Source organism: Panicum hallii, chromosome 1 (genome assembly GCF_002211085.1).
Source record: "Panicum hallii strain FIL2 chromosome 1, PHallii_v3.1, whole genome shotgun sequence".
NCBI lineage: Eukaryota > Viridiplantae > Streptophyta > Magnoliopsida > Poales > Poaceae > Panicum > Panicum hallii.
In genome coordinates, this window is record NC_038042.1 from 9913513 (window position 1) to 9929523 (window position 16011).

Below are 16011 nucleotides of genomic sequence, written 5' to 3' on the forward strand. Positions count from 1 at the left end.
ACTTAGCATCTGTCCAATACCTATGTCCATTATTGAATACATTAATTGGTATATGGAAAATTGTTACAAGATACATGTTGAGACTACAGACCATCATATATTCTTGATAGTGCTGCAGAAATCATGCAACTCTTGTAATTTGACTTCGTGAAGGGGCCTCTGGATGGCTGCTGGGCAGCTTCTGTTTGTGAGTGCTTGATATACCTGCTGCATTGTTGGCCGGCATTTTTGGCAGACTTGCCAGCAAGCGAAGGCCACCAGGAGGAGCAGGATTATGTCTTTCTCCTCTGCGCTCGTTGGTGCTGTGATCCGCTGGTCCAATATGTCCTTGAGCTTTGTACGCTGCTCTGTTCGGCAGAAGAATGGAAGTAGAAGATCTCCTGGGTGCTTACCCATGACCACTTCCATGGAGACCACACCAAAACTATGGACATCACACTTCTCTGTAAACATCATTGTAGACGAAAGTTCTGTGCAAAGAAATGAAATAATGAAAATCAGGAGAATGTGCTAAATGACATTGCATTCTATAACAAAGGATTAAAGCGTTGTACCTGGGGCTATATAGCCATATGTCCCTGCAAAGATCGTACTCCAACTTGAGCAAGTATGCCTGAGCTTCTTAGCCATCCCAAAGTCGGACAGATAAGCCTTAAAGTCGCGGTCCAACAAAATATTGCCACTTTTGATGTCACGATGTATAACGGGTACATCAAGGTCACGGTGCAGGTAAGAGAGAGCTTGAGCTATGTCTTTCACAATGGCAGCTCTTTTAGACCAGTGAAGGTCCTTGGCAAGCTGTTCCTCCTGCAAATTGGATGCTAAACTTCCCCTTTCGATGAGATCGTAAACAAGAAATTTGCATTTGGAGTGAGAACAATATCCATGCAGCTTGACTATGCATCGGTGCCTGACTTTAGTCAAAACTTGGATCTCAGCATGAAATCCTTTCTCATCAGTATAATCTGCAACAGAGTGGAGCAGTTTGATAGCATAGACACTCCCTCCCTCCCTCTTTCGAGCTCAGCCCTAAAAACAGACCCGTATCCTCCACTACCAACGCAGTATTTTTCATCAAAACATTCTGTAGCATCAACTATGTCCTCGGAATGCGATCTTCCCACCAAAATTCCATATGGAAAACTTATCTTCAGATTTACTTTTGTTCTTGACTTTTGCAAATTTCCTCCTCCTACAAACAACTGCCATGCATCCTGTTGCGAGACAACTGAAGCAAAAGAAACCAAAACCTAGAAGTAGTGCCATAATCTTTTTGTGAGACTCTGTTGCGTCACATGATTTCAGGCCATCCGAAGCACCACATAGATCCATGTTATGGTCAATCGAGACATGGGCACCGAAAAATTTGTCCTCAAATGTACCACCCAAACTGTTATAAGATAAATTCAGGATGGCCAGTTTGCGTAGACTAGCAAGAGTCACTGGGATGACACCACTCAAATTATTTCTGCTTAAATCCAACACCTCTAGCTTAACACAATTCCCAAGCTCCGATGGTATTGGTCCTGTCAATAAGTTGTCTGACATGCGCATATACTGCAAGAACTGGAATTTTCCTATCTGAGGTGGAATGCTTCCCGTAAGCTGATTGTAGCTTAAATCTAGAACTGAGAGATTAAAAAGCAATCCTACTTCTGGTGGCAGAATACCACTTATTTTATTGTTGGAGAGATCCAAGTGCTCCAACCGTGTTAAATTTCCAATCTTTCCAGGAATGGAACTGGTGATTTGATTGAGTGAAAGATCCAAAAAAATCTAACCTTGTTAGGTTTACTATGCTTTCTGAAATGGAATCAGTGATTTGATTGAATGAAAGATCCAAAAATTCTAACCTTGTTAGGTTTACTATGCTTTCTGAAATGGAATCAGTGATTTCGTTGTTGCTAATACTGAAGGATTCTAATCTTCTTAGATTCCAAATGCTCCTGGGAATAGAGCCGTTAATGCTGTTGCGAGAAAAATGTAAAAATTTCAAGCTATGTATCATCCCAAGCTCATGAGGAATATGACCTGATAAACTGTTCGAGCTAAGGTCCATGTGAACCAATTTAGTAAAGTTTCCTAAACTTGATGGTATTGGACCTGTAAAGTTGTTGCCATCTAAATTGAGAGTCTCTAAATCTTCCAGCATGCCAATCGTAGCAGGGATATTCCCACTCAGACTCCCTGCTGATCCGTAATTGTAAGAGAGATCAAGGTAGGTAAGTTTTGTAAGATTACCTATGGATGGAGGGATAGATCCGTAGAGGAAGTTATTGGACAGATCCAAAACAGAGAGCTCAGATAAGTCTGCAAAGTGGAGCTGATCCAACGTGCCTTGAAGGAAACACGCCGGAAGGGAAATATCGGTCACAACCTTGACAGCATCGCTTCGGCCATGGCCATGAGGCACCGTGGCGCTGCAGGTAACGCCAGTCCAGTTACATGGGCTGGTGTGATTGCTCCATGTTTGCAGGCAGCCTAAGGACGAGGGGTCGTACATGGTAGATTTCCATCGGAGGAGCATGTATGCTTGGTGATCCAGCTGGCTTGCAGTAGAATTTGCACAAGGGAGAAAATTTGGTAAAGCAAGTAGAAGCACCAGCGAGATCTCAAATGCAAGGAGACATCTTATTTTAGTGAAGCTCAAAACACACACATGTGTCCAGTGAGTGGTGGTCTTGCACATCAACAAAGAGAAAACTACATGCATCGAATAGGCCTTGAGTCAGGTCAATAAATAGAACTGCACACGTACTACACTTGCTTGGAGCGGCACCTAGTTGTCGAAAAGAATGTGATCCCCAAATACCAAGGAGACCTTGACTCAGGTAAACCAAAACGACAACACTAAAACAGTAGCTACTAAGTACTAGCTAGTGAAAATACAGAGCAATCCCACGCATAGTCTATAAATCTGAAAACGGCAGCAAGAGTAGTACCAATCAAACTTTCGTGCGGCACATGCTTCTCAAGATTTTGAAGTCATTTGTTACTTCACAGTGGAGTCGGTCAGTCAACCCCCTGAAAGGAGCAGAAGGAGCAGGATTATGTCTCTCTCCTCTGCGTTCGTTGGTGATGTGATGCGCTGGTCCAATATGTCCAGCTCTGTAACTCTGCTCTGTTCGCCAGAAGAATGGAAGTAGATCTCTTGGGGTGCTTACCCATGACCGCTTCCATGGTGACCACACCAAAGCTATACACATCGCACTTCTCTGTAAACACCATTGTAGAAGACAGTTCTGCGAAATGAAATACTTACCATGGATCAGAATAAAACTGACATGAATGATCAAATGGACTTGTATGGTAAAGGATTAAAGCTTTGTACCTGGGGCTATATAGCCACATGTCCTTGCAAAGATTGTGCTCCAACTTGAGCAACTGTTCTTCAACTTATGAGCCATGCCAAAGTCTGAGACACAACCCTTAAAATCATGGTCTAACAAGATGTTGCTACTTTTGATGTCGCGATGTATAATGGGTATATCACAATCATGGTGCAAGTAAGAGAAAGCTTGTGCTACATCTTTTACGATGGCAACTCTTTTAGACCAATCAAGCTCCTTGGCGAGCTGTTCCTCCTGCAAATTGGATGCTAAAACTTCCCTTCTCGATGAGATCGTAGACAAGAAATTTGCACTTGGAGTGAGAGCAATACCCGTACAACTTGACTATGCATCGATGCCTTACTTTTGTCAACTTGGATCTCAGCATGAAATGCTTTTTAATCAGTATAATCTTCATCAGAGTGCAGCAGTTTAATGGCATATACACTCCCTCCTAGCTCAGCTCTGAAAACAGACCCGTATCCTCCAATACCAATGCACTATTTTTCATCAAATCATTCTGCTGCGTCAATTATGTATTGGAATTTGGACTACAATCTTCCCATAAAACATTCCATATGGAGACCATATCTTGAGTTTTATTTTTGTTGTTGACTTTTGCAAGTTTCCTCTGCCTATACACAGCTATCATGCACGCGAGACAAAGGAAACAAAAGAAACCAAAAGGTAGAAGTAATGCGATAATAGGATGTTTATTGGTGTTCTCTTCCTTGATTTTTTTTTTGTCTAACTTTGTTTAGTCACATGGTGTCAAGCCATACTTTGGATCACCACATACATCCATATTATGGTCAAGCGAGACCCTGGTATTGACTAATGGGGTAAAATGTCCTCAAATCTGCCACTTAAACAGTTAAATGATAAATTTATTAGAATGTGCAATTGGTACAGAGTCGCAAAGGTATTTGGTATGGCAGCGAACGGACGATGAGACCCTAGGCGTAACCCCCCAGACAGAGTTACGGCATTCTCTTCTCTTCTCTATCTCAAAGGATGAAAGTTTTTTTTTCCACTAGTACGTCGTGCCGCCCCCCCAACGTCGTCCTGCCGCTAAAAAACCTCTGCCGCGTGATGATCCGGGATCACCGCTGGCTAAAATCACCCGCCCTGACCATCGCGCCTCCGCCGCGAGCTGCGGCCCCCGCGCTCGGCGCCCCCTCGCCTCCCACCCCTGCGCTGCCGTGACTCCGGCCGCCCGCCGCGGTGCCGCCATCCTCCACGCGTAGCCCAACCTCTCCACCTCGCTCCGCCCCCGCGCTCAAGAAACGCCGCGTCGGCCTCCGCCGCGCTCGGCCCCCGCGCTCCATGCCCGCTGCGACCCCGCGCCCCAGAACCACCGGGGCTGCCCCTGCATCCACCTCGCTCGCCGACTCCGCCCAAGCATCATCCGGGTGGACCTCGCCGGATGAGTGCAGGAGGACGTGTGGCGATGGAGTGCACTCGCCGAGAAGTTTGCGATGTGTGATGTGGCTAGAGCCAAGAGGCTAGGATCGTCCCAGCATTGGTAGTGCAGATGCCAACAAGGTGAGGTTCTGCTTTCAAAATCTGCCTATTCTTTTGGAGCAGTCATTGCTATACATTTGACCGCTCTCATTGAGCTTGATCTATCAGACAATTAACAGCGCTTCCAGTACAATTATAACTTGTTTTCCTCGTTGAGATGATGTCTGGTTTAACAAATTTCAGTATATAATGCCAATCAGCTTTGAGATCCTGGGTTTGGTAATTGAGTGGTTTGGCTAATTTAAAAAGCTCATGTCTTGACCTCAGGTGATATAAAGGGGCCCTAGCCGGTAGTACCAATTGGCGTGACTGATCCGAATTTTATTGACATATAAATCTTAAACTAATTCCTATGCAAATTATTCTCAAATTTAGATCTTTTAAGGTGTGAATGGTAACCACTTCATTTGAATGTTGCTTTCCATGGAGGATATGGGATTCCAATACAGATGATGAATGGAGTCTTCAGTAGAATGCTATAAAATAACTGTAAAACTTTCATGATTGGCCTGAATCCTGATGCTCTCACATGTCTTTCAGGTTTCAGCCCAAGGGATCTAGAGGAGGCTAGACTTGCTGAGTTCGTATAGATCAGATCATCTTTACATGCCTTCCACATAAACGTTTAATGTTGGATGCAGATATTCAGTTATACTCGCACAACATCTATCACACGCTTAATGCCATCAGTGAGCCAGCTTCCAATTGTGAAATCTGGGACTCTAGGGGTAATTTTCTCCTGGCATTTTCCAATTCATTTTAAATGCCACATTATTTTTGCATTTTGATTGGATGTTTTGGTATTTTATCTTAAATAGCGAATAGCCATGACCAGTGACGATGGGGCCTAGAGGGTCACTCAGAGGTCAATTTGATGGCGGTAAGCTCTAGCTGCATATTTAGTTAGGTTCATGCTTTTCCCTCCAAAGGGTTCAGAATAGAGAAATAATATTGTAACCTCAAAATATTCTTCTGATGTTTGATGAAAAGAACATTTGGTGTTTGATGAAAAGAACATTGCTCAGTGACAGTATGTGTGTTTTCTTTGTAATCAATTCGAAGAAGATTTTAGAAAATTGAACTCTAAGCTACTATAGATGCTAGGCATGCTAGACTGATTTGGCTCGTGGATATGTGATGCATTTTACAGCAATGCTACCATGGTAGGAGTGAAAGAAGGATTACATAGGTACGCTGAAATGGTTTCTCTCTTAAGTTGGAAATGTGGGAGTAAATGAATGTGGTTTTCAAGCTTTAAGAATGTCCTAGCTATAGCCGGTAATCTATAGCTAATATATTATTTGTCAATTATGAATCCTCTATTGTTTATGATTCAAATTTATTTTGCTGTGAAACATTAAATATTAATCACTGAAGCTGCTAAAATGGACTCTGCACTTGTTGTATCAGCTCCTCATGTCCCTATCTACAAACAATAATGGAGCTCCAAGTCATGATGCAGAATGCATCTGACTTGAGTGGCGCTACTACTTTGGTTTGTTCTGTGCTGCAGGCTTGTCGGGTGTGATCCCTATATTTGTTTACGATATGCATTCATCTGTTATTTATTGCTTGTCCATTCCAACGATGTGGTTGTGGGGCTTTTAGAATGGAAAGGTTTGTGGAGTAGAGTTTGCTGACGAGTTGGATGATAAGAAAGTTATCATGCGAGGAATTGCACTTTGGTTTGGCTATGCTAAACTGAAATTAGGAGTGCTGGTGTGAGAAATGAAGGGTACCTCCTAGGATTAAAAGGTACTAGCATAATATTGTTGCTTGTTTTGAAGGGATAATGACATCAACACTTGCAGCTTGGGAAGGAGTTAAAAGATTATTGCAATGACTCATGGCTACAACAAGTAAGTCTGATCAATCTTTGGCCTTGTTGATGCTTGATGTATGTCATCAAGTAAGCGCTTCGTTGGTTCTGAAGTGAAGCTTTTACCTTTATATGTCATTCTCAGTTCATTTTTCAGTATCTAATGATAGTTCTTTTCTTTTCCACTTGTTATCTGAAATTAATGGTATGGATGATCAGGCTGGCAAGGTGCGCTGACCTTCTTCTCCATTTAATCTGCCAAGGAGTGTCGTCTAGCATCGCTCCATTTAATGATGAATCATGCCTAGATATTAGGCTATTGATTAAAATAATACTGGAAGCTTTTATTTGAAACAGTACGTGTCTGAAAGTGTGGGCAGTCTAATTATGAATGAAATTCTCAGGATCGGAAACAATTTAGGAACTAGGAAGCACTTAAGGTATAACCTCAATTGCTTGGATCACTACTTCACAAAACCCTATTGCTTTAGGAATCGCACGGATGACACATATCCCTGCTAGTTCTTAACACGAACCGGTAGTGAACTAGTGATGTGTTAGGATAACCACACTAACAATCAGCCTAAAGTGTCAACCTATCCATATCGCAGCAGCATCACATCAACCAAGAGACATAAAATTTAACGTGGAAAACATCAAATTAGGGGAAAAACCATGGGACCAAGCCAACCAAATCTTCTTCCACCGTATACTTGTGGGATTACAACACGTTTCTCTTTAGATAGCACTAGAGGCTCACATACATCAAAATTTCATTTTCTTGGCCTGAAACAAGATTTGGGGCTGCAAGCTCGAGTATAGAAGGACCTCACTAATGGTGAAATAACATATTGGAGGCACCAAGGATGTGGATCTGAACCTTCACAACTTGAGGTGCAAGATCCCTTCTCCAATCACCTACTGCTTCTCTCTCTTCTCTTCTCCTTTTGGAGGCTCAATTCTGAAATCTCGTAGCTTAGCTCCCTCTCTCTGTTTCCATAGGCTTATTCCTTCTCTTGTAACGCAGCACACTAGGTGCTAAATGCATCCAAGGTTGGTCCACACCTTAGGCTATATTTCCCTTACATGTGGGGCGGGGCTGCTCACAATGAGCATTTACTCTCCTCATTTGCCACATTATGAGGAGAATTTCCCAACATTATGTATACGTATATAGGGAATACATGCATATGTGAATCAGTGATCATAGTGGGTTATCCCTGACTGATCATCAATCTATGAGTTATTCTCACGTCAATCATACATAAAGAAAAAAAATGTGGATGTTTATTTGATGGGCCCAAGTTATATTATCTTGGCCCTAGTTTAATCTCCACTAGGATCGATCGAAAATTAAAAGCGCCATCAACAAAGAAAGACCAAGAATCAGTTCCATCTCTGACATCTCACTATTTATCCTTTTTTGTGAGTGATATGTCTCTTCTAACATTCACAAACTGGCTAGTTAAGAAACCCTTAACGTCTATATATACCTCAAATGTTTGGACAATTGCACATCATAAGCCAAGGCACAAATACTACGGTAAACTGTATATCCAGCCAGGTAAAAATACGTACAGTACAGCTGGCAGTGTAGGACATTCAAATATGGAACAGATAAAACTCTGAATGTATACAGGTGGAACCTAGTTACAACATCTGCATCTGCTTTAATCTCCATGAGGTTCGATCCAAACTTAAAAGCGGCGTCAGCAAGGAAAGATATGCCAGGACTCGATTCCTTGTCCAGCATATCTCCATCCATTTTATCTATGTCTTCTTATCTCGTCATCCGGAGGATGCTCAACACCCCTGGGAAGCCGCCTCTGTATCTTCTTATCTCGATCGATTCCCATTCTATTCAGATCAGTTGGTGAGTTGTCTTCTCACTTTTCATTTGCGCAATTATCTGTTATAGAATTGCATATGTGTTAGTTCTAGGAATCTGTTGTATCCTTTTCCGCTGCTACTAGAACGGAGTACCATGATGGCAAGGACTAGTTCTAGGAAAATGCCACCCAACCAGTAGTCCAGTACCCACCACTGACGGCAAGACCCCCATTCCGTCCCCGAGAGCTCTGACGCCCAAGCCTGCATATGGCTTTGTGTTATGCCGGTCACTGTATTCTGTTTGTGGATTTTTTTTTTGGGGGGGGGGGTGGGGGGCGGCGTTGGGAAGGGAAGAAGGGGGCTAATGGGCCACTAACGGTTAGAGAGGAAGGCAAACTAGATGATTATGGATACACATCAAAGAGAAAAAGGAAATAAAGAGCTAATCAGTAATCTTTTATTTACCCAAAAAAGGAGTATATAGAGAGCACAATAGTGTAATGAGCTAGTAATTACCTTTGCCCATTGGCCAGCTGCCCAGCTGCCCAGGCCCAGGCCCAGGCCAATTCTTGAAGGTCGCCCGGTCCCGTTTGGCCCATGTCCACAGCACAACGGCCAACGGAATAGAGCCTTGCGGCGACTGATCAGTATCCGAATCGGATGCTCCAGTACTAATCGCCAAATCGGAAGTCCCGAGTCTCTCGGACCACCGAGTCCGGGTCCACGACCACCTACCTACTCGGAAAGCAGGTAGCAGCCAGGCCGCCATAAGAGGCAGGGGCAACCTGCGCTTCTCTCAACCAAAGCAAGGTCCAATCCAACTCCAGGAACCCAGTCTGCAACAAGCCAGGGCAGACGCAAGCAAAGCAATCATCATGGGGATCATCATCATCACCGGGAAGAAGCTTCTGACGCTGGCGATCTCGTTGCTCGCCGTCATCCTGCCACTCCTGCCCTGCGCTGCCGCTGCACGCCCCCTTCACGAAACGCGCACCACCACCATCGACGGCAGCCGGAGCCAGCATCTCAACCTGCGCGGGTCGCTGCTGCGCGGCCCGGAGAGAGCGTCACCTTCGACGGCGCCGGCGCCGGCCCTTACAGCGGCGTCTCCGACGGCCGCGTCCTCAGGTGGAACGGCCAGGGCGCGGCTGGTCGACGTACACGTACAGCCCGGGTTACGACGCCAGGGCCCGCACCGCGTCCAGGATCCGGCCGGCGGAGGTCACCGAGAGCAGGTGCGGCCGGCCGCTGGGCCTGCGCTTCCACTACGGCTCCGGGAACCTCTACATTGCCGACGCATACAAGGGGCTGATGCGCGTCGGGCCGGACGGCGGCGAGGCGACGGTGCTGGCCACCGAGGCCGACGGAGTGCCGCTCCGCTTCACCAACGGATTCGACGTTGACCAGGTCACCGGGGAGGTGTTCTTTACGGACAGCGGTATGAACTATCAGCGGTGGCAGCACGAGAGAGTGACGGCCACCGGAGACTCGACGGGCCGTCTCTTGAAGTATGATCCGAAGACGAACAGTGTCGCCGTGTTGCAATCCGGCATCACTTACCCCAACGGGCTTGCCATTAGCGCCGACCGGACACACCTCGTCGTCGCTCTAACGGGGCCATGCAAGTTGCTCAGGTACTGGATTAAGGGTCCTAAAGCGGGTACATCTGAGCCGCTCGCTGATCTGCCGGGCTACCCTGACAACATAAGAGCTGATGGTAAAGGTGGATTCTGGGTGGCGCTGCACCGAGAGAAATTGGAACTGCCGTTTGGTCCAGATAGCCATCTGCTCGCCGTGAGGATCAACGCTGACGGACAGATAGTCCAAGTGATGAGAGGACCAAAGAGCGTGAGGCCAACTGAGGTGGTGGAGAGGGAAGACGGCAAGCTGTATGTGGGCTCGGTGGAACTACCCTATGTCGCCGTAGTTAGTTTAATAGGAAGTTCGATTTCTATCTCTAGTGCTTTGTTTTGGTTTGTTATTTTTTTATCATGCTGTATGTTTTAGGAGCTTGATTTTTATATGCATTCAATCAAGATTGTACTAGCTTATTAGATACTCGTTGAGTGCATACTTACTGTACTTAAAATGCTAATGTCACTAATGCTCATAGTTGGGTCAAAATGAGAAGTGACTGAAATCCAAGGCTAAGTCGATCGATAGAGCAAAAGATACTCCCACATCTCTATGTGCAGGTTCAACTTGAAATTATGTATTTGTTACATGAACATCGATTATTTCGAGCACATCCATCGATATCCAAAGTGGAGGAAAACATACAGGAACGTAGAAAAATGTGTGCATTTGCACTAGCCTGTAGTTACTAGGAAACTTGCACCATCTGATAGATGGTGCCATACCCGGACCTTCAATTAGTTGTTTTGCATTTTTACACAACAGAGATAGAGAGCGCACAGCATCATTAGCAGCGAGTAATTCAGAGTTCAAACTCCCAACTCGGAACCTGAAAAACTGAACTGAACCGATCGAGACGTACATCTCTAGTAATTACAGGTTAGTACTGACGATTCCAACAAAACTTTGTTCCAAGTGAAACAATGCGCCGTAGTATAATTCTCAAAACGATCATGTCGGTATGCAATCTCAACGATCTGCATGCAGTTCTCGAACATTTAGCTATACCATTCCCGCAGTAGGAATCCACACACGACTTTGCTGCTCAACATCCGTGGGTCCCAAACAACTAGCAAGCCCTTCGTCAAAGGCAGCGCCTCTTGCGAGTACTGGCGTACTGCTGAGAATCTTGTGAGCGCGTCCTGGCATTGATGAAAGCATCTGGAAGTAGAGCTGGGAAGGAAATCGCAGGGCCCTTCTTCCCGAAAATTGAATCTGATGGTGATGCTTCAGAGGATTCAGGTCATACGGATGGGAAAATTTGAATCGCTAAGAAGTTAGTTTCTAATAATTTTGTCAATTTGCCCCTGCTGCCATTAACTTTGGAACATTCTACTCTTAACTGGAGGTTTCTTGTTGAAGCAAGAAAAGAAAGATTTTTAACAGCCAAAGGTAGGAAAAAACACAAAAAGGAAGGAAAAAAAAGCGTCGACAGCAGGATTCGAACCTGCCCCCAGTAGATTTCGAGTCTACCTCCTTAACCACTCGGACATATCGACCAACTTGTTTAGGTCAACTTAGAAAACAATAATAACCTTTGAATATGTCGATCATGGGCCATTCCAAAGCTGCTTCGCGTGCAGCACCGGACAGCGCTCCAAATAAGTCCAAGCAATGGCGCCGTCTCGAGATCTCTCTTGGTGCAAATCAGTGTTGACGCTTGACTGTCCCGCCGATTGGCTGGTTGCGCCGCCCGACGCACGCAACGCACGGGCCTCGGAAGTAGTCCGGATGGCGGATGCGTTGCACATCTCGCACGGCCGAACTGTCGTTTTCCACGGTTACCTGTTGAAATATAATGGCCAGCCACGTGATCAATAGCCACGTTTATTTTATTTTAGGTACTACTCTGCTGTTCCGTTCATCCATCACGCGCGTTGAGCTGCCGCACTTGTCTCCGATCCCTCCATTTCAAATTACAGATAGTTTTAAATTTTTTACATGCATAATATTTACCATATATCTAGATATAATGTATAGTAATTATTAGAAAAGCTAATAATTTACCATGTATCTAAAATAACCTATATATTTAGGGTTAGGGTTTCGCCGTCACCTCTAACCCGGTAGAAGCTAAGTGATGTGCAAATGTCCATTACCTTTTGTGAGTCATAAATGACCCATCTCTGCTGGTAGATGCAATACCTCACCTATGGCGTTCTACGTCCTGTCACCTATCACTACAAGAAAAATAATGTTTCATCCATCCCGAAAATACCAGATTGAGTTGGACCTTGTACTAATGCTAGCATTTTTACCGGATCCAATTTGTACCGGTATATTTACAATTTGTACCAGTATATTTATGGTGGACAAAAGGCTCGGGAGGTCTAACACCAATCGGTACTAAAACTTATATTCACATTAGTACTGGTTAGTGTTATCATCCGATGCTAAAGGATCCTCCACAAGCTAATTTAAAATAAAAGCATCTCTCTTCCAATTGGATTTGCTGTGTAGACGAGAGGTCCCGAGTTCAAATATTATGCACCACATGTGCGTGTATTTCGTGTGAAAAGTTGTCATCTCCCGAATTCAAAATATTTTTTTAAAATTTTTTAAAGGTACTTTAGTACCAGGTCATACAACTAGTACTAATGACCGGTCTCAGTTGTTCAGTACCATTGCGGAATCGGTACATACATGTAGTAGTTTGAACCCGGTACCCTGCAGCTACAACTTATTAAGCTTCGGTTGATTCGATTTGTGCATGATCTCAGCACTTGCTACTAGTTGCTACCTGTTGCATTATAATCTTCTGTAGGATCTTGCATTGCTGTATCTTGCTTCTAACACTTTGATTCCTTGAGATGAACGATCGAGCAAATGCAACAAAACTTCAATTACGAGCTTTGAAAGACATGCAGTACAAGGTTACAAACACCAAAACACTCGTCGCTGCTACGAAAACAGACAACAGTAGTTGTACTCCATAACTCCAAGCAACAGCAAGAATCTCTCTCTATCCGAAAACATACACAACGGAGAAATATAATGAGGGGACAGAAATCGTGCATGCGTACAGTGGCTCATTATACTGATGACTGATCCACCCATGCGCTGGTCTGGTGGCTCAGTTGCCGGTGATGCGCTGGAACGAGATGACCTTCCACGTCCAGTCCCTGGACCCGGGCACGCCCCAGACCACCGTCTGGTACCGGCCGACGGTCCCGTTCCGGTCCGCTGCCCGCAGGAGGAGGCTGTAGTTGTTGCCGGCGCCGGCGGCCTGCACGCTCCCGGAGACCACTTCCACCAGGTCGAGGTACTCCCTGAACACCAGCGCCCGGATCAGCAGCGAGAAGTTGCCCACCTGCCGGTAGAAGAAGTTGCCGGTGTCGGCGATGGGCACCCACGGCGCCGAGGCCGGTGGCACGCCCGCCGCAGCCGCCGCGGAGGCTGCTGCCGACGCACTGGCGACGAGGGCCAGGGAGAGAGCGAGGAAGAAGGGGACAAGCATTGCCGCGACAGGCCTCATATGGCTGGCTAGATTTCTATAGATGGAGGTCAAGAATGTTCTTCTCAGCTAGTTTCAAAGGAAACACTATAGCTATGTGTGTGCTAGGCTGCTAGGTGAGGTGTGCATCATGGTCTGGAGGCAGGGGCTCTATTTATAGTAGAGAAAAAACGCAATGGCATTACTGCAGATTTTGAGAGCACGAACCTGAACTGCTAGCACGCAGGTACTAAACATACTCCTAGGGATATTATTTCGATTGGTCGGTCAACATGCTGGAAGCTTCTCAAATCCTTTGTTAAGTCCAGGAGAGAAGTGAATTTGTATACAATCACCAACCAGCTGTTACTGTCGAGAAACACAAGTATAGCGTGACCAAGCTTGAACTGTGCCTAGATGACTGCAAAGGAAAGGAGTTTCAATATATACTACCATTATACATCCCAGTTCCCAGGGTCAAAGCAGAGAGGTGGTTTGACTCACTCTCATGAGCTCAAGACCGGCCGTTATTTTTCTTCTTCCAAGTCACGCTCGCCGGTATCTTACTACGTAGAGCGTGCTCGCACACTTCTCCGGGCACGCATGCAAGTACGTGGAAGATACGCTTACCTGGCGCATGCATAGGTTAGTGAGACCATGCATGCAGCTGGTCAACTAACAAATCACTAATGCAAGTGGTTTGACTTCCTAAGATTACACCTTGAACATCTGGAGCTGGACCGAATGGCGAGCATATGTACATAGTACTTCTACTGTGTACTGTCATAGGTAATTGCAAATCTTAGCTGGACGATGCTGACTTCTACCGTGGACCTTGGGATCATCATCAACGCATCATGGCGATATATATGTGTGGAATAAAGTTACTACTAAAGTAAACTAGAGTAGATATATGATATGGTAGTAACAATGTACAATATAGCTACAACTGCATATGTAGGGTCTCTCTGGTCTCAAACAGAGAAGTTTTGTCGAAAACATAACTCTGACCATGAGTACTTTATCCTAATATATTTCTAAGAACTATTGGCAAATCAGAATAGGGTGAAACCATTTTCCATGGTGAATACACTCACACATTGCTTCGAATAATGTTCATTCAAAATTTTTAAAGATACTTTTGACTTGAGTGCAAAGACAAAAAGTTAAACAACATGTGCATTTTTGCGAAACACAGTATATATGTGGACGATTGCATACACGCGAGTGCGCGCGCACACATCTATAGATAATGCAAACATACTCCTATGAGAGCATCTTCAAAAGATATATGGGCTGAATATTCTTGAAACAAGACACTCTTTAGCGCATCTGCTTATGAAATGAACAAAAATATTGGACAGAGCTGAAAGAAAAAAAAATACAGCAGCAACTCCAATTTTCATCATTCGGTTCTCTGGATAGATCGAAGACTCAAAGGTCCTGCGTCCATCGAAGATGTGGATGCTGGGGATCGGAGGAACAAGCCGCCGAACATGTGTAAGCAATCATGAAGAAAATCGCAAGCAACAAAGGGCGCGGCAGCGCTGCACGATAGAAGATTGAGAAGCTGCCACGGCATTGAAGCTCATGAAGGACATTGTGGCTTTTTGCACAGGGAAGAGAAAAAGGAAGTAGATAAAAGTCCCTCTTACTAAATTTGATGAAACAGAAAAAATGTGAAGTATAGTTCAAAAGTGAAAGTGCCAAAGAATTAGTACACTAGTCCCGGCCGAGCTTGGTCCCAGGACTAAAGAAAATATTAGTTCCAGGTCCAACGGCTAGGGACCTGTGATGAGGGGAGAGGGATATTTAGTTCCGGTTTGAAGCGTCCCCCCCCATCAGGGAAGACTTAAAAGTGTCACTTTATCAGTCCCAGGAGGCTGATAACACTTTTATTACATCAGATGGTACATCACCGTACAACTCTACGCGGTAATGGGCAGTGAAGCGCCACTATCGCGAGGATTACAACCAGAACCCACACAACTACACTAGCTACGAACAAAGGATCATCAGAGTCTTGCGCCATGCGGAATCCAACGGTGGCCTCAACCATAGGCAAGACTGGGTGCAGGACGAAACCCTACTCGTTGTCTTCGGGGACGTAGTCTGGGTCTTCCACTGTAAAAATAGGAATGGAGTGAGTACAAACGTACTCAGCAAGTCCAATCACACCCACGGAGGGGGGGTAATACAGGAATTAATGCAAAGGGCAATCCAAGGATACGGTTAGGGTTTATTTGCGGAAAACTCAGTTATATGCAAGGGTTCATTTTGAAAACACTTTTCAAAACAAGTTTTTCCAATACCAAGAAGCACACGATGTTGATCCACACAGGATCCCAGTTTTAAACTGCTACCGGACTCCCCGTCCGCCGTAGCACACGGCACAACTGCCGGACACTTTTCCAAACAACTCACACTAGCCCATCCATTCC

General features: G+C 45.0%; 1 protein-coding gene, 1 long non-coding RNA gene, 1 other non-coding gene and 2 pseudogenes across 5 annotated transcripts; 2 read left to right on the top strand and 3 right to left on the bottom strand.

Annotated features, from left to right (window-relative positions):
- Window positions 1–89: 89 nt before the first annotated feature.
- On the bottom strand, window positions 90–2207 carry LOC112887859 (annotated as a pseudogene).
- Window positions 2208–4410: 2203 nt separating this feature from the next.
- On the top strand, window positions 4411–7092 carry LOC112887870. Of its 3 annotated transcripts, none has more exons than XR_003227635.1 (4): window positions 4411–4874; window positions 5394–5581; window positions 5672–6712; window positions 6892–7092. It is a non-coding gene; the product is annotated as an uncharacterized LOC112887870 (long non-coding RNA). The 3 variants fall into 3 exon arrangements; XR_003227636.1 differs by having other exon boundaries at window positions 6641–6712; XR_003227634.1 differs by having other exon boundaries at window positions 5672–7092.
- A 1802-nt stretch (window positions 7093–8894) lies between these two features.
- LOC112895740 lies at window positions 8895–10640 on the top strand (annotated as a pseudogene).
- A 923-nt stretch (window positions 10641–11563) lies between these two features.
- Window positions 11564–11636, bottom strand: TRNAS-CGA. Its single transcript has one exon. It is a non-coding gene; the product is annotated as a tRNA-Ser (tRNA).
- A 1574-nt stretch (window positions 11637–13210) lies between these two features.
- On the bottom strand, window positions 13211–13594 carry LOC112895751 (cysteine proteinase inhibitor 8-like). The gene has a single exon (XM_025963746.1). It carries the CDS (start codon window positions 13592–13594, stop codon window positions 13211–13213), a length of 384 nt encoding a protein of 127 aa, XP_025819531.1.
- Between the last annotated feature and the right edge of the window lie 2417 nt (window positions 13595–16011).